Source organism: Hyla sarda, chromosome 6 (assembly GCF_029499605.1).
Source record: "Hyla sarda isolate aHylSar1 chromosome 6, aHylSar1.hap1, whole genome shotgun sequence".
In the NCBI taxonomy this organism is placed as follows: Eukaryota; Metazoa; Chordata; class Amphibia; order Anura; family Hylidae; genus Hyla; species Hyla sarda.
The window spans coordinates 255,118,865-255,144,658 of NC_079194.1; the positions used below are offsets into that span (position 1 = coordinate 255,118,865).

Here is a 25,794-nt window from a genome sequence, read left to right on the forward strand (position 1 = left end):
GTGTACAGTATGTTTGTGTATGATGCATGTATAATATATAATGTGTACAGTATGTGTGTGTATGATTCATATACAGTATGTAATGTGTACAGTGTGTGTGTATGATGCATGTACAGTATGTAATGTGTACAACGTGTGTGTATGATGCATGTACAGTATGTAATGTGTACAGTATGTGTGTATATGATGCATGTATAGTATGTAATGTGTACAGCGTGTGTGTGTATAATGCATGTACAGTATGTAATGTGTACAGTATGTCTGTGTATGATGCATGTATAGTATGTAATGTGTACAGTATGTCTGTGTATGATGCATGTATAGTATGTAATGTGTACAGTGTGTGTGTGTGAGACATGTACAGTATGTAATGTGTACAGTGTGTGTATGATGCATGTACAGTATGTAATGTGTACAGTATGTCTGTGTATGATGCATGTATAGTATGTAATGTGTACAGTATGTGTGTGTATGATTCATGTATAGTATGTAATGTGTACAGTGTGTGTGTATGAGACATGTACAGTATGTAATGTGTACAGTGTGTGTGTGTATATGATGCATGTATAGTATGTAATGTGTACAGTGTGTGTGTATGATGCATGTACAGTATGTAATGTGTACAGTATGTGTGTGTATGATGCATGTATAGTATGTAATGTGTACAGTATGTATGTGTATGATGCATGTACAGTATGTAATGTGTACAGTGTGTGTGTGTGTATGATGCATGTACAGTATGTAATGTGTACAGTGTGTGTGTATGATGCATATACAGTATGTAATGTGTACAGTATGTGTGTGTATGATACATGTACAGTATGTAATGTGTACAGTGTGTGTGTATGATTCATGTACAGTATGTAATGTGTACAGTATCTGTGTGTGTATGAAGCATGCATGTACAGTATGTAATGTGTACAGTGTGTGTGTATGAAGCATGCATGTACAGTATGTAATGTGTACAGTGTGTGTATAATGAATGTACAGTATGTAATGTGTACAGTATGTGTGTGTATGATGCATGTACAGTATGTAATGTGTACAGTATGTGTGTGTGTGTATGATGCATTTACAGTATGTAATGTGTACAGTATGTGTGTGTATGATGCATGTAAAGAATGTAATGTGTACAGTATGTGTGTGTACGATGCATGTACAGTATGTAATGTGTACAGTATGTGTGCTGTGTGTATATAATGCATGTACATTTTGTAATGTGTGCAGTATGTGTGTATATGATGCATGTATAGTATGTAATGTGTACAGTGTGTGTGTGTGTGTGTGTCTGATGCATGTACAGTATGCAATGTGTACAGTATGTGTGTATGATGCATGTATAATATGTAATGTGTACAGTATGTGTGTGTATGATTCATGTACAGTATGTAATGTGTACAGTGTGTGTGTATGATGCATGTACAGTATGTAATGTGTACAACGTGTGTGTATGATGCATGTACCGTATGTAATGTGTACAGTATGTGTGTATATGATGCATGTATAGTATGTAATGTGTACAGCGTGTGTATGATGCATGTACAGTATGTAATGTGTACAGTATGTCTGTGTATGATGCATGTATAGTATGTAATGTGTACAGTATGTGTGTATGATTCATGTACAGTATGTAATGTGTACAGTGTGTGTGTATGAGACATGTACAGTATGTAATGTGTACAGTGTGTGTGTATGATGCATGTACAGTATGTAATGTGTACAGTGTGTGTGTATGAGACATGTACAGTATGTAATGTGTACAGTGTGTGTGTATGATGCATGTACGGTATGTAATGTGTACAGTATGTCTGTGTATGATGCATGTATAGTATGTAATGTGTACAGTATGTGTGTGTATGATTCATGTACAGTATGTAATGTGTACAGTGTGTGTGTATGATGCATGTACAGTATGTAATGTGTACAACGTGTGTGTATGATGCATGTACCGTATGTAATGTGTACAGTATGTGTGTATATGATGCATGTATAGTATGTAATGTGTACAGCGTGTGTATGATGCATGTACAGTATGTAATGTGTACAGTATGTCTGTGTATGATGCATGTATAGTATGTAATGTGTACAGTATGTGTGTGTATGATTCATGTACAGTATGTAATGTGTACAGTGTGTGTGTATGAGACATGTACAGTATGTAATGTGTACAGTGTGTGTGTATGATGCATGTACAGTATGTAATGTGTACAGTGTGTGTGTATGAGACATGTACAGTATGTAATGTGTACAGTGTGTGTGTATGATGCATGTACGGTATGTAATGTGTACAGTATGTCTGTGTATGATGCATGTATAGTATGTAATGTGTACAGTATGTGTGTGTATGATTCATGTACAGTATGTAATGTGTACAGTGTGTGTGTATGAGACATGTACAGTATGTAATGTGTACAGTGTGTGTGTATGATGCATGTACAGTATGTAATGTGTACAGTATATGTGTATATGATGCATGTATAGTATGTAATGTGTACAGTGTGTGTGTATGATGCATGTACAGTATGTAATGTACAGTATGTGTGTGTATGATGCATGTATAGTATGTAATGTGTACAGTATGTATGTGTATGATGCATGTACGGTATGTAATGTGTACAGTGTGTGTGTGTGTATGATGCATGTACAGTAAGTAATGTGTACAGTGTGTGTGTGTGTATGATGCATGTACAGTATGTAATGTGTACAGTATGTGTGTGTATGATACATGTACAGTATGTAATGTGTACAGTGTGTGTGTGTGTATGATTCATGTACAGTATGTAATGTGTACAGTATCTGTGTGTGCATGAAGCATGCATGTACAGTATGTAATGTGTACAGTGTGTGTATGAAGCATGCATGTACAGTATGTAATGTGTACAGTGTGTGTATAATGAATGTACAGTATGTAATGTGTACAGTATGTGTGTGTATGATGCATGTACAGTATGTAATGTGTACAGTATGTGTGTGTGCGTATGATGCATGTACAGTATGTAATGTGTACAGTATGTGTGTATGATGCATGTAAAGTATGTAATGTGTACAGTATGTGTGTACGATGCATGTACAGTATGTAATGTGTACAGTATGTGTGTTTGTATGATGCATGTACAGTATGTAATGTGTACAGTATGTGTTTATGATGCATGTACAGTATGGTTGTGTATGATGCATGTACAGTATGTAATGTGTACAGTGTGTGTGTGTATGATGTATGTACAGTATGTAATGTGTACAGTGTGTGTATGATGCATGTACAGTATGTAATGTGTACAGTGTGTGTATGATGCATGTACAGTATGTCATGTGTACAGTGTGTGTATGATGCATGTTCAGTATGTCATGTATACAGTGTGTTGTGTGTATGAAGCATGCATGTACAGTATGTAATGTGTACAGTGTGTTGTGTGTGTATGAAGCATGCATGTACAGTATGTAATGTGTGCAGTATGTGTGTATGTGTATGATGCATGTACAGTATATAATGTGTACAGTATGTATTTGTTTATGATACATGTAAAGTATGTAATGTGTACAGTATGTGTGTGTATGATGCATGTACAGTATGTGTGTGTATGATGCATGTACAGTATGTAATGTGTACAGTGTGTGTGTGTGTATGATGCATGTACAGTATGTAATGTGTACAGTGTGTGTGTGTGTATGATGCATGTACAGTATGTAATGTGTACAGTGTGTGTATGATGCATGTACAGTATGTAATGTGTACAGTGTGTGTATGATGCATGTACAGTATGTAATGTGTACAGTGTGTTGTGTGTGTATGAAGCATGCATGTACAGTATGTAATGTGTACAGTATCTGTGTGTGTATGAAGCATGAATGTACAGTATGTAATGTATACAGTATGGTGTGTGTGTGTGTGTATGAAGCATGCATGTACAGTATGAAATGTGTACAGTGTGTGTGTATGATGAATGTACAGTATGTAATGTGTACAGTATGTGTGTATGATGCATGTACAGTATGTAATGTGTACAGTGCGTGTGTATGATGCATGTACAGAATGTAATGTGTACAGTGTGTGTATGATGAATGTACAGTATGTAATGTGTACAGTATGTGTGTGTGTGTATGATGCATGTACAGTATGTAATGTGTACAGTATGTGTGTGTATGATGCATGTACAGTATGTGTGTGTGTATGATGCATGTACAGTATGTAATGTGTACAGTATGTGTGTGTATGATGCATGTACAATATGTAATGTGTACGGTATGTGTGTATGATGCATGTACAGTATGTAATGTGTACAGTGTGTGTGTGTATGATGCATGTACAGTATGTAATGTGTACAGTGTGTGTGTGTGCATGATGCATGTACAGTATGTAATGTGTACAGTGTGTTGTGTGTGAATGAAGCATGCATGTACAGTATGTAATGTGTACAGTATCTGTGTGTGTATGAAGCATGAATGTACAGTATGTAATGTATACAGTATGGTGTGTGTGTGTATGAAGCATGCATGTACAGTATGAAATGTGTACAGTGTGTGTGTATGATGAATGTACAGTATGTAATGTGTACAGTATGTGTGTGTATGATGCATGTACAGTATGTAATGTGTACAGTGCGTGTGTATGATGCATGTACAGAATGTAATGTGTACAGTGTGTGTATGATGAATGTACAGTATGTAATGTGTACAGTATGTGTGTGTGTGTATGATGCATATACAGTATGTAATGTGTACAGTATGTGTGTGTATGATGCATGTACAGTATGTGTGTGTGTATGATGCATGTTCAGTATGTAATATGTACAGTATGTGTGTGTATGATGCATGTACAATATGTAATGTGTACGGTATGTGTGTGTATGATGCATGTACAGTATGTAATGTGTACAGTGTGTGTGTGTATGATGCATGTACAGTATGTAATGTGTACAGTGTGTATGTGTGTGCATGATGCATGTACAGTATGTAATGTGTACAGTGTGTGTATGATGCATGTACAGTATGTAATGTGTACAGTGCGTTGTGTGTGTAAGAAGCATGCATGTACAGTAAGTAATGTGTACAGTGTGTTGTGTGTGTATGAAGCATGCATGTACAGTATGTTATGTGTACAGTGTGTTGTGTGTGTATGAAGCATGCATGTAGAGTATGTAAAGTGTACAGTATCTGTGTGTGTATGAAGCATGCATGTACAGTATGTAATGTATACAGTATGGTGTGTGTGTGTATGAAGCATGCATGTACAGTATGTAATGTGTACAGTGTGTTGTGTGTGTATATAATGCATGCAGTGGCAGATCCAGGGGGGGGGGGAAACGGGGCAATTGCCCTGTCCCGTGCGTGCACCCATTGGAAAGCAATGTGGAGGAGCAGAGCAGCGAACAGGACATGCGCTGGCCAGCATGGTAAGTGATCAGCGGCACATCAGCTTCAGTGCTCCGACCACTGCTCCTCCAGTTCCAGGACCTACTGCTATGGTGGCCGGACCAGAGGAGCAGTGGTCAGAACACTGAAGTAGGGCAGTAAACAGGCATACAGACTCCAACCATACACTGTATGGCTGGAGGCTGTATGTCTGTGGGGGAACATACTACACCTAATGTGGGGGGACTATACTGCACCTAATGTGGGGGATTATACTGCCAACCTAATGTGGAGAACTATACTGCATCTAATGTGGGGTAACCTATACTGCCAACCTAATGTGGAGAACTATACTGCACCTAATGTGGAGAACTATACTGCACCTAATGTGGGGAACTATACTGCACCTAATGTGGGGAGAACTATACTGCACCTAATGTGGGGAGAACTATACTGCACCTAATGTGGGGAGAACTATACTGCACCTAATGTGGGGAGAACTATACTGCACCTAATGTGGGGAGAACTATACTGCACCTAATGTGGGGGACTATACTGCACCTAATGTGGGGAGAACCATACTGCACCTAATATGGGGAACTATACTGCACCTAATGTGGGGAGAACTATACTGCACCTAATGTGGGGAACTATACTGCACCTAATGTGGGGGAACTGTACTGCACCTAATGTGGGTAACTATACTGCACCTAATGTGGGTAACTATACTGCACCTAATGTAGGGAACTATACTGCACCTAATGTGGGGAACTATACTGCACCTAATGTGGGGAACTATACTGCACCTAATGTGGGGAACTATACTGCCTAATGTGGGGGAACTATACTGCACCTAATGTGGGGAACTGTACTGCACCTAATGTGGGGAACTATACTGCACCTAATGTGGGGAACTATACTGCCTAATGTGGGGGAACTATACTGCACCTTATGTGGGGGAACACTGCTAGCCTAATGTGGGGAGAACTCTGCTGCACCTAATGTGGGGGGAACTCTGCTGCACCTAACGTGGGGGAACTGTGCCGCACCTAATGTGGGGGAGCTGTGCCACACCTAACGTGGGGGAATCTGTGCCGCACCTAACGTGGGGGGAACTGTGGGGGAAACTGTGCCGCACCTAACGTGGGGGAACTGTGCTGCACCTAATGTGGGGGCCTCGTATCGACGTTCGCTCACGTCGCGCTCCCAGCATTCAAGGGCCGGCGTTACTAGGTCCTGAAGCCGACCCTAGTGCGTGACGTGCGTGAACATCAAGGGGGGGGGGGCCTCCATGTCCATTTTGCTTGGGGCCCTCAAATTCCTTCAAACAGCCCTGCCTCCGATATATGCCGAAACTGAGAAGCTGTGCCGATCGTCCATTCCTTTGAAGTAAACAATTCTGTGCGTTTACATTGTCTTACCTCATAATCTACTGCTTCAGCTAAAACCAGATTTAGTTCATTTATTGCAAATTTTGGAGTGTTAACTTCCACAGTATGGTCAGGATCAAGAATTATTCTTGTTACCACTGTGCCTATTGGTGCATCTTCTTCAATAGATGGGGCTGAGTCAAAGGCCCTGCAAGCTGTAGAAAAAAAACAATGACAATGTTACAGCAGAAAGCAGGGCCGTTTGAAGGAATTTGGGGGCCCCAAGCAAAATAGACATAGAGGGCCCCCCCTCCCCACATCGGGCATTATATGTGAGGGGCACAGGACAGGGGTTATTATAAGGGAGGGCACATGTCAGGGGGGCATTATATGTTAGGGGCACATGACAGAGGGGCATTATATGGGAGAGGCACATGTCAGGAGGGCATTATAAAGGCACATGACGGGGGGGGGGGACCCTGTCATGTGCCCCTCACATATAATGCCCCCCTGTGATGTGCCACTCATATATAATACCCCCTTTCCTGTGCCCCCCACATATAATGCCCCCCTGTCATGTGCCCCTCACATATAATGCCCCCTGTCATGTGCCCCTCATATATAATACCCCCTGTCCTGTGCCCCCCCATATAATGCCCCATGTCCTGTGCCCCTCACATATAATGCCCCCGTCATGTTCCTCTCACATATAATGCCCCCTGTCCTGCCCCCTCAGTGGGCATTATATGTGAGAGGCACAGGACAGGAGTTATTATATGTGAGGGGCACATGACAGAGGGGCCTTATAACTCATGGGCACATGTCAGGGGGGCATTATATGGGCGCATGACAGGGGGGGCCTGTCATGTGCCCCTCACATATAATGCCCCCTGTCCTGTGCCCCCACATATAATGCCCCCTGTCCTGTGCCCCCCACATATAATGCACCCCCCCCCCCCCCGCTTTAATAATTCCCCTGTACCATAGTGTACGAGTAGCTCTCACCTTTCTGACACGCTGCTCCGTTCATGCAGTGTGAGCCACGGGAACGTGATCTCCGATGGTGTGATGTCATCACGCCGGCCTGCCGTGGATGGCGTCCCTGTGGCTCACACTGCGTGAACGGAGAAGTGTAAGAGACAGGAGGGGCTTTAGTCTCCAGGCTCTCGCACTACTGGCCCGGACGGCCGACAGGGCGAGCTGCCGAATTGGGATAGGGGCAGGAGGACGGCCCGGCAGGACAAGCATCGGCTCTGCTCGGGGCCCCCTGGGCCAGCTCGGGGCCCCAAGCAATTGCTTGGTTTGCCTGTCCTGTAGCGACGGGCCTGGCAGAAAGCTGACCTACCAGTATCCCCTCTGAAATGTCACTGTAGCACATAACCATAACTATAATGCTGCAAATGTTATAGCCTCTAAAACAGCAGCATTCTTTTGACTTCAATTTTAAAACATGTACAGTATATACAATGTAACGCTTGCAGTACAAGGATTTGGTTTTCTGTAGAACCCTCTATTGCAACAACAAATATGTGTTAAGCCACCTGTGGACAGAGAGGGAGAGTCTCCCCCACTTATCCAAGTCAATTGTGGGAAAACATTTTTTAAGGACTCATAAGGGAGTACATATAGGAATACATAGGGGGGGGGGGGCGGGGGATAAGTATTAACCCCTTTCCGTTTTTGCATTTTCATTTTTTCCTCATCACCTTCTAAAAATCATAACACTTTCAATTTTGCACCTAAAAATCCATATGATGGCTTATTTTTTGCGCCACCAATTCTACTTTGCAGTGACTTTAGTCATTTTACCAAAAAATCCATGGCGAAACGGAAAAAAAAATCATTGTGTGACAAAATTGAAGAAAACATTTCATTTTGTAACTTTTGGGGGCTTCCGTTTCTACACAGTGCATTTTTTGGTCAAAATTACACCTTATCTTTATTCTGTAGGTTCATACAGTTAAAATGATACCCTACTTATATAGGTTTGATTTTGTCGCACTTCTGAAAAAAATCATAACTACATGCAGGAAAATGTATACGTTTAAAGGGGTTGTGCGCTGCCCTGCAGTTCGGAGCTCCGCTCACAGTGTCTGGAAGTTCATTACTCCGAACACTGTGTGCGGGCTTCCGTGTTCGCAGCCTCCGGGCGTGACATCACGCCCGGCCCCTTCGTGACGTCTCCCCCGCCCCCTCGTGACGTCTCGCCCGCCCCCTCAACGAAAGTCTATGGGAAGGGGGCGCGACTGCTGTCACGCCCCCATCGCATAGACTTTGGTAGAGGGGGCGGGCGTGACATCACGAGGGGGCGGGCGAGACGTCACGAAGGGGCTGTAGTCTCCAGATTCACTCTCTTGAGACCTGGACCTAAAATCAAGCACAAAGTCCTGTACCATTTAAGTTCAGCTTATCTAGGCCAAAGCCTAAGAACCTGCAGCCTCAACTAAACTGTAAGTGAAATCTACCTCTACAATTCAAGTCCACTACTGTCCCGCTAAAGTTACAACAAAAGTACAGTGGCCTGCATCATTACTACACTAACTACAAGTCCAAGCAAGCCTGAGAGGTTCCCTGTGTCCCGGTCACCTCTGTGGAAGTTGGCTAGTTGTAAAGACTGTTATCTGCCTTTTCCAAGCAAAAATTTCAAGTTGCTTCGAATCCTTGCTGTGGACTCTCATTTACTGCATGCCATTTCTGGGCTGGTTGTCGGCAGTGTCCTATACCAAAACAACCACGTCCTGACATGACGAACACTAGGGGGTAACAACATCTTGCCCCAGGGGTTAATACCATCTGACCCCACCTCTCACTGTAACACCCCGTGGTCACCACACTGCGATCTGTATGTATTAACTGTAAAAGCCGGCGGCACATGCTGTTCCACTGTATAAGTATACTCCCCCTATGTAAAAGACTTTATCAATGTGTTACGAAGCATCATTTAAGTGTATGGAATCGTGTGGATGGTGCCGCGCGCAGAGAGCACACGCGAAAAGTAAGGGGGGAGGCAAAAATGTATTGGCTGCAGAAATGAGTAAAGTGAGAAGTGAACATATGCTACAATCCTCTGGTCCGGTCAGCGATGCAAGAGTTAAACCGCTGCCGAAAAAATGCACGAAAAAGGTCCGTGCTGCGTCACGACCCGCCCCTTGGTGTGGATACCAAGTAAATGTGTCGCATCCAAAATTCACTGCTGTTGTTTCTGTGGGGGACCGGAAGTCGGGGCTGCACCGATGATGTCCTTCCGGCCGGCAGCCATTTTGGAGAAGCCCATTATAAAAGGAGCCCTGCACAGCGACCTCTTCAGTCTCCACAAGGAAGAGATGGAGAGTACAGACATGGGGGGGGGGGGGGGGAACAGCATTCCACGTGGCGTGAGCACCAAGATGGCACCGGAGCAAAGGAAAGTTGTGGCGGTCACAGCCCAACTATTCCACGAGCTTGCCGACCGTCTGCAGCGGTTATCATTGGATGAAGAGGGGGCCTGCAATCTTCCCCCACTGCCCGATGATGACGATGACTGGCCGGATACCCCTCCGGGGGAAATTGCTGGGACACCTGGAGCATCTTCACCGGTGAGACTGTCCCCTCACCACCGGACATGGGGTTCATGGGCTGAGATCCCGACGGAGGAGTCTTCTGTAAGTACTCCATCAGAAGCTGCATTTTCTTCCTCCACCAGCCCTGAGCCAGAAATACCCCTGCCTGCTTTGCTGAGTGCCTAAATGGACCTTTGGAGATGAACCCGAACTGATCCAGTACATGCATGACGTTCTCCAACCCCTGCCTGGGAAGTCCCTTCCACCGGTCCCTAAGCCACAGAGGGAAAGGGCCCGTCAGGAGGCCGAAATGGCTGAATTGATGGAAAAGCTAAAGGCCCGACATCGAGAACTTTATGCCCCCAAGCACGTGCATCTGCCTCGTGAGGAGAGGATCCGCTACCAAGAAAACACCAAAGAAATGGAGGCACTCTACATTCGCATGTGGGACTATCCCCGAGAAGGGGAGAAGCCCTTGGAACGTTGAAGAGCAACTGTGGCCAAGTTCAACAAAGTCAGAGGTTACGGTACCCTCATTGATTGCCACACTGGCTATACCATCCTCGCAAACCGGCGGGCTGTACAGAGGCCATACATCCACAAAAAGTTCCATTCCCTGGAGGTGGGTGAGATAGTGGAATACACACCCATCCAGGGCCTGCCAGGAGAGTGGGCTGCCGCAGTCACCAGACCAGCAACTCCAACCCAGCTTCCTTTCAAGAATTTTCCATCCACTGATTGGGAGGCAGACCCCTTCCAGCTTAGGCCGAAATGGCCTGCTCCTGATGCCTCCACCTACAAGCCTGATGAGGAGTTTCTACAGCAGCAGCCACTTCCTTCTGTTTCCTGCAAAGTGACCAGGCCTACTCCTACCAAGTAGGTTTGGCCTCAACTGCGGGCACCAACCATAGCAACCATAGTACCTAGGCCAACTCCCGGCATGGAGGTTTGGCCTGCCCACCAGGCACCAACGAAAGTGCTGCGGCCCACTCCCGAGGAGGTGGGGCCGACTCAACCAGCACCAACTATTAATCACACTAGTGCAAATCACATTTGGTGTGCAAATTAAAAAAAAAAACACCTTTTTTGGCTGTTAAATAAAATCAGTCGTCACTGTCAGTTCACGTCACAGTTGCCAGTTTTTTTGCCTGCACAGCAAATTGTGTCACCCTAGTGCAAATCACATTAGGTGTGACAGTTGTGCAAATAAAATAAAAAAATACCTTTTTTGGCTGTTAAATAAAATAAGTCGTCACTGTCAGTTCACGTCACAGTTGCCATTTTTTTTTGCCTGCAGGGCAAATTGTGTCACCCTAGTGCAAATCACATTAGGTGTGACAGTTGTGCAAGTAAAAAAAAAACACTTTTTTGGCTGTTAAATAAAACCAGTCGTCACTGTCAGTTCACGTCACAGTTGCCAGTTTTTTTGCCTGCAGGGCAAATTGTGTCACCCTAGTGCAAATCACATTTAGTGTGAAAATTTTACCAAAAAATGACAGGCAGAGGAAGGCCACCCCGCAGGGGCCGTCGTGGGGCTGGGATTCCCTTTGGCCCTAGAATGGCCAGTGTACAGAGGCCACATACCCTGAACCCCCAAAGTTCTGAGGACTTAGTTGACTGGCTATCACAAGACACCCAATATACTACAGCTTCCGCTCGGAACCTTGATGGACCATCCTTCTCCTCCTCTAGCTTAGCTTCGGGCACCTCTCATACTACCACTTGCCTGCCTGCCGCCACCACCAACACTAGCACCACAGCAGCTTTACTTGATCCGTCAGAGGAGTTATTTACACATCAGTTTGAAGACATGAGTGATGTGCAACCATTATTGCCAGAGGATGTAGTTAACAGGAATATGTCTCAGTCAGGCAGCATTACACACATGAACGTACGGTGTGATGATGATGTTGTACCCACTGCTGCTTCCTTTCTTGAAGTGTCAGATAGCGCTGAAGGTGTTGATGATGACGATGTGTCCGTGGATGCCACGTGGGTGCCCGCTAGAAGAGAAGAAGAGGGGGAAAGTTCAGATGGGGAGACAGAGAGGAGGAGGAGATGAGTTGGAAGCAGGGGGAGGTTGTCGCAAGGAGCTAGTGGCACAGTCAGACAGCATGCATCAGCACCAAGGGTCAGCCAGATGGGACGCCAATCAAAGCATGCTGTTGCCACCACCAGAATGCCGTCATCGCAGAGCTCAGCAGTGTGGCATTTTTTTTGTGTGGCTGTCTCTGACAACAGCGAGGCCATTTGCAACCTGTGCCAGAAGAAACTGAGTCGTGGGAAGTCCAACACCCACCTAGGCACAACTGCTTTGCGAAAGCACATGATGTCACATCACAAACGCCTATGGAATCAACACGTCAGTACAAGCAGCGCACAAAGTCAAAGCCGCCATCCTACTCCTTCAGGTCCAGCACCTTCAGCCAGGTCAACCACTGCTGCCTTCCTTGCCTCTTCTCAACCATCCGCCTCTCCGTCTTTCGCCTTCAGCAGTTTCTGCTCATCTGCCCACAGTCAGGTGTCTGTCAAGGAGATGTTTGAGAGCAAGAAGACAATGTCTCAAAGTCACCCCCTAGCCCGGCGTCTGACAGCTGGCTTGTCGGAACTGCTAGCCCGCCAGCTTTTACCATACAAGCTGGTGGAGTCTGAGGCCTTTAAAAAATTTGTAGCCATTGGGACACCGCAGTGGAAGGTACCCAGCCGAAATTTTTTTGCACAAAAGGCAATCCCCAACCTTTACTCCATTGTGCAAAAGGAAATTATGGCATGTCTGGCACACAGTGTAGGGGCAAGGGTTTATCTGACCACTGATACCTGGTCTGCAAAGCATGGTCAGGGCAGGTATATCACCTACACTGCGCATTGGGTAAACCTGGTGATGGCTGCCAAGCATGGAATGCGTGGCTCTGCAGAGGAGTTGGTGACACCGCCACGACTTGCAGGCAGGCCTGCTGCCACCTCCTCTACTCCTCCTACTCCATCCTCTTCCATAACATCCTCGGCCGAGTCCTCTTCCACTGCTGCGTCTTGCGCCACATCACCGGCACCCCCCCCAGCTCCCCAGGTGCTATTCCAAATCCCGGATACGGCAGTGTCACGCCATCTTGGGGTTGACTTTCCTCAAAGCGGAGAGTCACACCGCACCAGCGCTCCTGTCGGCCCTGAACGCACAGGTGGACCAGTGGCTGACTCCGCACCAACTGGAGATCGGCAAGGTGGTTTGTGACAACGGAACAAATTTGTTGGCGGCATTGAGGTTGGGCAAGTTGACACATATGCCGTGCATGGCACATGTGTGTAATCTGATTGTACAACGCTTTGTGCTCAAGTACCCAGGCTTACAGGATGTCCTGAAGCAGTCCAGGAAGGTGTGTGGCCATTTCAGGCGTTCCTACACGGCCATGGCACACTTGTCAGATATCCAGCGGCGAAACAACATGCCACTGAGGTGCTTGATTTGTGAAAGCCCGACACATTGGAATTCAACGCTCCTAATGTTCGCCCGCCTGCTCCAACAAGAAAAAGCCGTCAACGAATATTTGTATGACCGGGGTGCTAGGACATCATCTGCGGAGCTGGGAATGTTTTTGCCACGTTACTGGAGGCTCATGCGCAATGCCTGTAGGCTCATGCATCCTTTTGAGGAGGTGACAAACCTGGTCAGTTGCACCGAAGGCACCATCAGCGACATAATACCGTTTGTTTTCTTCCTTGAGCGTGCCCTGCGAAGAGTGCTGGATCAGGCAGTAGATGAGCGTGAAGATGAAGAGTTGTGGACACCATCACCACCAGAAACAGCCTTATCAGCATGCAGCAACGCTGGAAGAGGATTGTGAGGAAGAGGAGTCAGAGGAGGAATGTGGCTTTGAAGAGGAGGAGGAAGACCAACCGCAGCAGGCATCCCAGGGTGCTTCTTGTCACCTATCTGGTTCCGTTGTACGTGGCTGGGGGGGGGGGGAAAGAAGATTATACACCTTCCCTGACATCACTGAGGACGAGGAACAGGACATGAGTAGCTCGGCATCCGTCCTTGTGCAAATGGGGTCTTTCATGCTGTCGTGCCTGTTGAGGGAAACTCATATAAAAAGGATGAAGGAGAACGACCTGTACTGAGTGTCCACGCTACTAGACCCCCGGTATAAACATAAAGTGCCTGACATGTTACCGCATTACAGCAAGGCGGAAAGGATTCAGCAGGTCCAAAATAAATTAAGAAGTATGCTGTACACAGCGTATAAGGGTCATGTCACAGCACATCAGGGATCTAACAGGGGAAGAGGTGAAAGTAATCCTCCTCCTCCTCCTGTACAGCAAGGACAGGATGCTGTACAGACATGCTGTTGATGGAGGACATACAGAGCTTTTTAAGTTCTACGCATCGCCACAGCCCTTCAGGGTCCCCCATCAGAGAACGACTTGACCGACAGGTAGCAGACTACCTGGCCTTAACCGCAGATATCAACACTCTGAGGAGCGATGAACCCCTTGACTACTGGGTGTGCCGGCTTGACCTGTGGCCTGAACTATCCCAATTTGCGCTCAAACTTCTGGCCTGTCCCGCTTCAAGTGTCCTGTCAGAAAGGACCTTCAGTGCAGCAGGAGGTATTGTCACTGAGAAGAGGAGTCACCTTGGTCAAAAAAGTCTGGATTACCTCACCTTTCTTAAGATGAATGAGGGATGGATCCCGAAGGGACTGACACTGGGCGAAACATTTGACTGAACAAGGCCTGATCAGATGAGCTGCCTTGGGCTAAAAATGGTCCACACGCTGCTGTATTTGAACTATGAATGCCGGATGGCTTGTGTGACTTATCCGCCACCAACTAGGGTTCAAGCCACAATGTTTTAGGGCACTTTCTGCCTGGCGAAACAAACAGAAATTTTTCTGGCCGTTGCTACAGCAGCGGCTGCGACAATACCCAATTTTTCATCCATGTGTACATGCCTTATTTTTCTGGCCTCTGCTGCTGCACTTGTTATGGTGCTGCAATTTTTATGGCCGCTGCTACAGCTGCAACAATACCACATTTTCCAGTCAGGTGTACATGGCTAATTTTTATGGCCTCTGCTGCTGCACTTTTTCTGGTGCTGCAATTTTTCTGGCTGCTGCTACAGCTGCGGCTGCGACAATACCCAATTTTTCATCCATGTGTACATGTCTAATTTTTCTGGCCTCTGCTGCTGCACTTATTATGGTGTTGCAATTTTTCTGGCCGCTGCTACAGAAGCGGCTGCAACAATACCAAATTTTTCATCCATGTGTACATGCCTAATTTTTCTGGCCTCTGCTGGTGCACTTGTTTTGGTGCTGCAATTTTTATGGCCCCTGCTACAGCTGCAACAATACCAAATTTTCCGGTCAGGTGTACATGCCTAATTTTTCTGGCCTCTGCTGCTGCACTTTTTCTGGTGCTGCAATTTTTCTGGCTGTTGCTACAGCTGCGGCTGTGACAATACCCAATTTTTCATTCCTGTGTACATGCCTAATTTTACTGGCCACTGCTGCTGCACTTGTTATGGTGCTGCAATTTTTATGGCCGCTGCTACAGCTGCGACAATACCAAATTTTCCAGTCAGGTGTACATGGCAAATTTTTATGGCCTCTGCTGCTGCACTTTTTCTGGAATAATAGGTGATTTATGCCCTTTATGGATTAAAACCAGACTCTGCATCAACTATGTAATTTTCCATGGGAGTTTTGCCATGGATCCCACTCCGGCACGCCACAGTCCAGGTGTTAGTCCCCTTGAAACAACTTTTAAATCACTATTGTGGCCATAAAGTGTGTCCCTGTGGGTTTTAAAATTCGCCTGCCCATTGAAGTCAATGGTGGTTCGCCCGGTTCGCCGGTTCGTGAACTTTTGCGGAAACTCGCGTTCGCGGTTCGCGAACCGAAAATATTATGTTCGTGACATCACTATTTAGGAATTGTAGCCTATGTCATTTTCCAATTTCTGCCACTGTTATGTACACTAACTGTTCTCTTCTCTCTCTTACATGTGCGAGATGCCCTGCCCGGCCAGTAGGTGTTCTTGCGAGCTAAAATAATACACGTAATCAAAATGGTAACCTAGGTAAGGTTTATCTGTTGTGTTCTAGGGATAGAGCGTATAGCCAATGGACGATAGTAGCTAGTTTATTGGTAGAAAGCCTCAGGCAAGCCAGTAAAACCCTCAGTGTACTAAACAGGTAGCTAGTGTGGCAAAAATGTCTGGTGAGGTTCAAAAATGTCTAGTGAGACTCAAAAATGTCAAGTAGGATGTATCTCATGTATAATAATATCATCCTGTTACTAAATTTATGAACCAAGTAATCCTGTTCATGAGTTTACCCATGCATATGTATGTACCTTAAAAAAGTTAAATAACTCTACAGTGTTTAAACAGCCTGACTAATGGACATTTGAAAAGTAATGCCCAGGACTGTTATGAATCAACCTTCACTTCGTCCCTCTGTCTTAGGGGACAGACGTCGAGGCCGACTTATTTTAAGTAAGGGGGTTGGTTTGTGGTGTCCCGGTACCGTATTGCATACCGTACCTTGTATGGTGATCCCCAAAGTCAGAGTTACTAAGTTCAGGTAGGGTCCCCCGGGTGGGACAGCCCCTAGTCACCTCCCCCTTCTCTAATTTCATAATGCTATCATTTATATATTTAATAATGTGTATATTTAATATAGTGTATATTAATCTACCTTGTTAGCGTCGCAGGACCTTCGGTCATGTGACCATGTTAATTCCTCTATGGTATGTTGGAGGACGTTTGGAGGTCCTTGGGTCACATGTTTACCCATAACTCTCTGTACAGAAGATTGACAGTTGTTATGGACCAGTGAGCTTAAGTCCAGCCCCTGCCCATATAAGGGAGCTGTAGCCAATTATTGCTCTCTTGGGTTGCTGCTCTCGTGGATGCCGGACTAGCAGGATGGATCTGTGCAACTTTCAAAGACAAGCTAGGCCAGAAACCTGCCGGCCTCAGCCTAAACTAAACCGTGAGTTAACATCTCAATCCTCGCTAAAGCTAGCGTGATTACTGGACCAAATCTAAACCCCTAAATCCAGTGGATCACCGCAACAATTATCTTCCTAAGCTCAATAGACTCATGAGGTCCCAACCACTTGTCAAGCTATAATATATCCTGTTATATGGACTGTCCCTGTTCATTATTGCCTAAAATCTTCAGTAAAAGTTCCGACAAGTTTCTGCAAATCTCCGGTTGTGGACAATCAATTAAGTATACACTCGCAACATCGTGTTCCTCTAGTCTCCCATCCAAGACTTAGCCAGACTTAAAGCTGCTCAACTTCAATGTGAAGCCAGCTAAATACATATATTGGTTTCAATGGGGAAATTTGCTTAATGTTATAGATGTACCTTGCTGAAGCCCTCAGCATTTATAGCTGAGGTCAAGGGGACTGACATCACAACCCAGCCCCCAGTGACCTCAGCTACTCGCCAAAATGTGAAAAGTTTGAAGCCCCCACACTGTATAAATACTTGCAACTTACTCTACATAAATGGACCTGACGAAGAGAGGATTCCCCTCTAGAAACGCGTAGTGTAACTTATATTGCTCTTGTTACCACTGTACATTGAGAAATGAAAAGTTTACACAGCATCTCTGCCGAAATCGCCTGTTTAATCTCGGAGAAGCGCCGCACACAAGTCTTTTTTTGGGTCTGTCCCTCTGCACGTACACCCGCAACACACTCACTCAACCCCAATCCATCAGCCATTTAGCTGTGTGGGCATGCACTCTCTAGCAATGCTACTGGTAATAAAGGGTAGATAAAGAACTTCAGCTATTAACATAAGGGAAACATTTTCTGCTTTAAAAAATGCTTTTGTAAGCTGGCTTCCCAGTTTTTGCTTACGTGTGATTTATTTATCAAGGTCGTGTGACTATTTGATAAATAGGTCATACGTAAGCAAATGTAAGTAAAAAAAAAAATTTTCATATAAAAGCCATACGTGTGAAAAGAATGATAAATCTCCTTCATAGTGTTTTGGGATTTTGCACAGGCGTTTGACACGGTCCATTATAGACGTCTCATAGGTAAGTTAAGGTCTTTAGGTTTAGAAATGTTAATTTGTAACTGGATTGAAAACTGGCTTGAGGACCATACACAGTTATTTGTACTCTGATTGTTCCCTGGTTGTTAGGATTGCTGGCTTTCTGCTTTTTAAAACGTATTATTTGGCATGTTTTGCCTCTGTTCATCCACCAGATGGTACATACAATGGCATAAGTATATTATTTCTATGTATGACAATTTAGCCCTAAACAATAGCAGCAGCAGCAGTCCTAAAGATGAAGGGACACAGGCCCTGGTACTAGGCAGCTGCCTACTATGCCTAACCATTATCCCATAAAAACAAAGAGAAGAGAAAAAGGTACCACAGAAGGCACCTAGTGTGTTACCCCAATAATAAAAAATAGGCAAAACGTATTATGCTCACCTGGAGCGCAATACAATTTCGCATATCACCCAAACTTAGTGGGTACGAAGTAGAAGTGAAGTCCAGAGAAATTGCTGAGCTGTAGGGATGTGCAGACGGATAGCAGTCTGTCTGAATGGGAATAGCAGCAGGTTTATAGAAAAGTCCCTCTGAAGGCACTAAACCTCGGTAAGGAAATCACAAGTACAAGCTGGTAATAATAAACGTATAGTTTAATCGCCAATGACACGTTTTGGGTATAAGCACCCTTCCTCAGATTGGCATCTTCCTATGCCAATCTGAGGAAGGGTGCTTATACCCGAAATGCGTCATTGGCGATTAAACCACACGTTTATTATTACCAGCTTGTACTTGTGATTTCCTTACTGAGGTTTAGCGCCTACAGAGGGACTTTTCTATAAACCTGCTGCTATAACCATTATCCCGGTCCTGAGAGTACATACCGAATTGGCAGCATTTATTAAAATAAAAAATAAAAATGAATCATAATGATAAATAATAGATAAACATATTTAGTTTGGTCCCCTGTTATATTACAGTATTCTGACATATGACCACCAACAATACCTATTACAATTGGAATAACAGTTCTTGGCAATGTAGGTTGAATCTTGCCACCTGACTTTACTATTGTTTTCTATCTAAAACAGACAAAGAAAAGGGCCCAACCTCTCTGGGTAGCCCCCTACCACATACAAATACAGTTCACTATATATAGGTGGTTTTGCATACAGTATTCATTCTCGCTTTAACCCCTTAATGACACAGTGCTTTTTAACCTTTGATTTTTTTCTCCTCGCCCTTTATAATCCATTGGGAAAATTTATCAAAACCTGTGTAGAGGAAGAGTGGTGCAGTTGCCCATAGCAACCATTCAAATTGCTACTTTTATTTTTAGAGGCCATTTTAAAAATTAAAGAAACAAGCTGATTGGTTACCAAGGGCAACTGCACCACTTTTCCTCTACATAGATTTCTATTTGTAATGACATCATTCATTTTACCCCAAAATCAATGGTGAAGGCAGAAAAAAATATTTGTGGAGTGATATTGAAAAACAAAATGCAATTTTGCAAACTTGAAGGGTTTCCTTTTTGCACAGTGCACTTAAAATGGTAAATGGCGTGTTATACCCAATTTTATATAGGTTTCATTTGATTTTACTATTCTAAAATAAAAAATATTTTTTTTTTCTTTAGAATAGTAGTATCTTGGCCCCTATAAATCTTTTTTGTTTCTGTATATTGGGCTGTATAAGGACTCATTTTTTTTTTTTTTTTTTTTTTTTTTTTGCCATGAACTGTAGTTTTTATTGGTACCATTTTTGTATTGATGGGACTTTTTATTACCTTTTATAAAAAAAAAATTCTGGTATATGAAGCAACCAAAAATCTAGACTGATATTTTGTTTACACCATTTACTATGTTATATTTTAATAGTTCGGACACGAGGTAAAATGAAATATATTTATTTTTGTTTACTTTATGAAAATGGAAAATAGGAGTGATTTAAACTTTTATTAGGGAAGAGTTTATTCACATTTATTACTTTCTCATTATCTTTTATTTACTATTTTTGAATCCCCATAGGTAACTATTACATGCTATCTTTAAATTACTTAAGCTGCCTCAATTATTGGCGCTATCGGTGTTATCGGCGCTCTGTTTCTCGCAAAAGCAGCCTGGAAAATCATTCGGCACAGAAGCAGGTAGGGACACTCTGGCCATCATGTCAGCTGTCAACTGCGGCCCCTGGCTAATAATACCAGTCAAGGACAGCCTGGTACGGACCAGGATCACAGCAGAATCCCCCTTCCCTGAGGACATACCGTACCTATTGGTTAAGGAGTCCACTTATACAGCATTGTAAGTATTGGACTGTACAGTAAACATTCTAATGAGCATGCCAATACCAAAGGCAGATTGTACTGTAGAATCAAGGGGGCTAAATAAATGAAGGGAAAAACAATAGAGACAAGCAGAACAAAATGGATCCTCTCATAGCCCAGAAAAAATCTACATAGCGGAATCCCATAAAAGTCTATGGGCTTTAATTTCAGACGGAATTCTGCAAGTGGAATTTCTGCCATGTGAATAGACCCTTAGTGTTTGATTTTTCCAAAAGATCATCCAAATAAAACCTCATAAGTGACTTGCTAGAGCACAGCCTGTTACGTCATTAATGGCACATTTAGTGCACTAGTTCTATGTACCTCTGTTGTTCATAGACATGGCAGGTCCCATTATTTTCAGCTTAGGACTAGGAGGCCACTAGGAGCTGTAACATACCACTCAGTCCAGTGAAGCATTAAATGGGTGCTGTTATTAAACTTAATTTTTTATATTTTGTTCCTCAAGTATAAGTAATCAACCTCTTAACGTAGTTGCTCCTAATTATATATTTTCTTTGGCCTTAAGATTCCAGCCACACATTCCCTTGTGGTCCTGGCCACACTCGACATGTGAGCAAGGTTGCAGTTTGGTCTCATGCAGTACTGGCTAGAGCGTGAGAAAGCACCATGAACGACATGCGATGTGCCTCATTTGCATAGCCCGGCCTCTTCCTGTGACGCCAACTCTAAAGAATCCCCGGCCAGCAGTGCACATTGACTAAGGCTCAGCTCAAAAGAGCAGCAGCAGCAGCATCAGCATCTTATCACCTATACTAAGATAAAGAGAGAGGAGGGGATTGAGCAGCTTGCCATGCCATAGGCTGGCTCATCTATGTGCTCTACCGACAGGGAGCACTACATAGATGAAAGAGGGAAGAAGTGGGCCCCAACATGGCATCTGATGATGTCGCGTCTGCAGGGGAATGCCCCTTTCCTGCCTCACAGAGCTCACATACAGTGAGCAGGTATTCTGGCACAAAATAAGGTATTTTTGATCCAATTTGGTGGAAATTAAGAGCAGGATGCTACTCAGCATCAGTCAGGGACATATATAGTTGTAAATTAGAGATAGATTAGTTAGTGACAGGCACTCTTTAAGATGCATTTGGCTTTGTTGGCTGAGAGTTACCATTGGGTCCTCTGGCACATCTAAAAGAGAAAAGTATTATGTAAAGTGCCTTGTCATTAGGCGGCATATTTAAAAAAAGGTTTTGCATTAGGAAACAGAAGTCTAGCAGTGCTTCCAAAGAATGTGGTCCTCATTTAGGGTCCTAAATAACAGGGCCCTTCACCTACCATGTGGCTCATGCAATACTGGTGGCTTATTAACCCTTAAGGACCCAAGGTTTTTCCGTTTTTGCACTTTAGTTTTTTTCCTCCTTACATAGTTACATAGTTACATAGTTAGTACGGTCGAAAAAAGACATATGTCCATCAAGTTCAACCAGGGAATTAAGGGGTAGGGGTGTGGCGCGATATTGGGGAAGGGATGAGATTTTATATTTCTTCATAAGCATTAATCTTATTTTGTTCCAGGAATGTATCTAATCCTGTTTTAAAGCTGATAATTGTTCCTGCTGTGACCAGTTCCTGAGGTAGACCGTTCCATAAATTCACAGTCCTCACGGTAAAGAAGGCGTGTCGCCCCTTGAGACTAAACTTTTTTTTCTCCAGACGGAGGGAGTGCCCCCTCGTCCTTTGGGGGGGTTTAACCTGGAACAGTTTTTCTCCATATTTTTTGTATGGGCCATTAATATACTTATATACGTTTATCATATCCCCCCTTAAACGTCTCTTCTCAAGACCTTTACCTTTAATAAATCATAATTCTTTCAATTTTGCACCTAAAAATCCATATGATGGCTTATTTTTTGTACCACCAATTCTACTTTGTAATGACATCAATCATTTTACCCAAAAAATCTACGCCAAAAGGGAAAAAAAATATTTGTGCGACAAAATTGAAGAAAAAACACCATTTTGTAAATTTTGGGGGCTTTGGTTTCTACACAGTACATTTTTCAGTAGAAATGACACCTTCTCTTTATTCTGTAGGTCCATACAATTAAAATGATACCCTACTTCTTTGTACTTCTGAAAAAAAAATCCTAACTACATGCAGGAAAATGTATACGTTTAAAATTGTCATCTTCTGATCCCTATGAGGGCTAATATTTTGCGCCGTGATCTGATGTTTTTAGTGGTACCATTTTTGTATTGATCGGACGTATTGATAAAAAATATGCTATTTTGTACTTTGGAATTTTTTTGCACGTATGCCATTGACCGTGCGGTTTAATTAACAATATATTTTTATAAATTGGACATTTCCACACGTGGTGATACAACATATGTTTATTTTTATTTACACCGTTTTTTTTTTTTTAATGGGAAAGGGTGATTCAAACATTTATTGGAGAAGGGGTTAAATGATCTTAATTAACTTTTTTTCCACAATTTTTTTGCAGTGTTATAGCTCCCATAGGGGGCAATAACACTGCACACACTGATCGTTTACATTGTTCAATGGTTTCTCATAGGAAACCATTGATCGATGATTCTGAGCACTGAGCATTCATTTGGCGATCGGACACGAGGAGGCAGGTAAGGGGACCCTGCTCCTACAGCTGTTCGGGACACTGCGATTTCACTGCGGCGGTCCCGAACAGCCCCCTGAGCTACCGGCATTAGTTTAGTTCCACTATGAACGCTGGATCTAAAGGGTTAATAGCGCGATCAGTGCCACACGCTATTAGCCACGAATCCCTGCCGTTGTTAGAGGCCAGGCCCAACCCGCGAGGCCCCGCGTTATAGAACGGGAGTGGACTCAGGGCATACAGGTACGCCCTGGGTCCTTAGGTGGTTAAAGGGGTACTCCGGCGGAAAACATTTTTTTTTATAATCAACTGGTTCCAGAAAGTTTAAGAGATTTGTAAATTACTTCTATATAAAAATATTAACCCTTCCAGTACTTATCAGCTGCTATATGCTACAGAGGAAGTTGAGCAGTTATTTTCTGTCTGACCACAGTGCTTTCTGGAACTGTCCAGAGCAGGATAGGTTTGCTATGGGGATTTGTTACTGCTCTGGACTGTTTCTAAAATGGACAGAGGTGTCAAAAGAGAGCACTGTGGTCAGGCAGAAAATAACTATACAACTTCCTCTGTAGTATACAGCAGCTGATAGTACTGGAAGGGTTAAGATTTTTATATAGAAGTAATTAACAAATCTGTTTAACTTTTTGGCACCCGTTGATTTTAAAAAATGGGGCCCAGATGAGATTGTTGATTCTACACCGTGTAGCTACGTAGCTACGCTCCTGCAGAAACAAATTGTGATGCTAAGCAGGAAGATAACAACATTTCAGGTATTTTATGTCTGAGACATACAGAAAATCTATCTGTGCACCCAGGGAAGTTATGTATTACTGCTGACACACTGGTGATCTCCCAGCACAGATGTCCATCAAACTGCAATTCCAGTCACATTCAGTGTCCATCCTAGGGGCCACCCAGCAGTATAACCATTGCATAGCTGTCCTTATTTTACTATACAATATTCAGACATCTCACACATTCAACTCATGCACCATCATGTATGGTGTTATGTCACACTGTATATGTTTTGTTTTCTGTCTATTGCAGGAACTACAAGAAGGTGGGCCTAAACTCTAATATGTGGGGGGAAATAACTGACGAAGATGGTGTCCCACCCCTTGAAACGCGTAGTCCACAGCACTTTTATTAATACTACTTTTATTTATTTATTCCATTGTCCGATTCGGTTTGTGACATATCCCTATGGGAGAGCACCAAGAGGATCATATTCTTCTCCTACTTTTGCAGCTTCTCACAAGATGGTGGGCCTAGATATCTAGCGGGGCTGCCATGTTGATTAGGTAAATTGGCAACAGGGTTTTTTGTCTTCTGGGCTGAGAGCCACTGAGGGAGGTGCAGGTATAAACATTGACCCTAAAGGTGACTGGTACTGGCAGAGGGATGTGTGTGTGTTGATGCCAATATGATGCCCCAGACTTGATTAAATGCTTGGTCCTTGGCCCCAACAGGTGAGTGTAAAGAAGACACTTGGTAGTATTGTTAGCTACTTGAAATCTTGAAATCGAGGCCGGGGGACTGGAGGCATATAAGGAGCTGGTAGACTGGAGGGCAGCAGACATGGCACAGGACTGTATGAAGTTGATTTGGATAGTCTTTGCAGGGAGGACAAGTCTTTAGGGTAGGGTCACATGTGCCATATTTTGATGCTCCTTTTTGCAGCTGAATTTGGGACACATTGACTTCAATGGGTAGAAAAATATGCAGCAGCAAATAGACAGCAAGATATGGCACGTGTGACCTTACCCTTAAAGGAGAAATGGTTGTGCTTCTGTGGCAAACAGGGCCTTAACATCACAAAACAGAATGGACTTACTAATGGATAAAAAACAAAAAACAAACACTACAAACTCTTAGCCCCAAAACTCAAATACAACAAATGTTTTGTAGACCTTTTTATATGTCTCTCAAATATATTTGAAAAAACAGAATGTGACCTCCGAATTAATGGATTTTTATTATGACACAATAGTAAAAAAACATTACTAAAGTGAAGATACTAATGGGCTCATACTCTAACCAGGACAAAAGTGTTATAAAGCCTTAAAAACCTCAAACTACTGACTGTGACAAGTCTATTATTATGTCCATTTGCAATATTCCATTCTAATAGAAACTAAAGTATAATCTAAAAAAGTGGTTGTCATGAAGACCATCTGTCCCATGTCAGTCCTCCATTGCCCAGGGGCATAACATGTAACCATTGACCCAATAGCAAAACATGGAATAGTGCCACCTTCACCAAGACCACCATCAGAAGCAAGTTTAGAATAAGAAAAGTTAATAATTACTTTGGGCTTCCTAATGCACAGGGGTAATGCACACAGTGATGTCACAGTACAGAGATAATGCTCACATTGATGCCCTAATACAGAGATAATGCTTACAGTGATGTCACGATACAGAGATAATGCATACAGTGATGTCACAATACAGAGATAATGCTTACAGTGATGTCACAATACAGAGATAATGCTTACAGTGATGTCACGATACAGAGATAATGCTTACAGTTGTTGTAATAAAAGAGAAATAATGCTCACAGACAGTGATGTCACATTACAGAC

The 25,794-nt window shown here is 43.5% G+C and overlaps 1 protein-coding gene and 1 long non-coding RNA gene across 4 annotated transcripts in view; one reads left to right on the plus strand and one right to left on the minus strand.

Moving 5' to 3' along the window:
• Window positions 1-25,794, minus strand: part of CDHR5 (cadherin related family member 5) — a 137,863-nt gene that overhangs the window by 110,791 nt on the left and 1,278 nt on the right. For all 3 annotated transcript variants that reach the window (XM_056527002.1, XM_056527001.1, XM_056526999.1), the window contains exon 2: window positions 6,771-6,934. In XM_056527002.1, coding sequence (XP_056382977.1) covers window positions 6,771-6,934 — 164 coding nt within the window. The remainder of the gene's footprint in view (window positions 1-6,770; window positions 6,935-25,794) is intronic.
• LOC130276945 (uncharacterized) overlaps window positions 1-25,794 on the plus strand; it is a 153,850-nt gene that overhangs the window by 20,828 nt on the left and 107,228 nt on the right. The gene's annotated exons all lie outside the window — the stretch shown is intronic.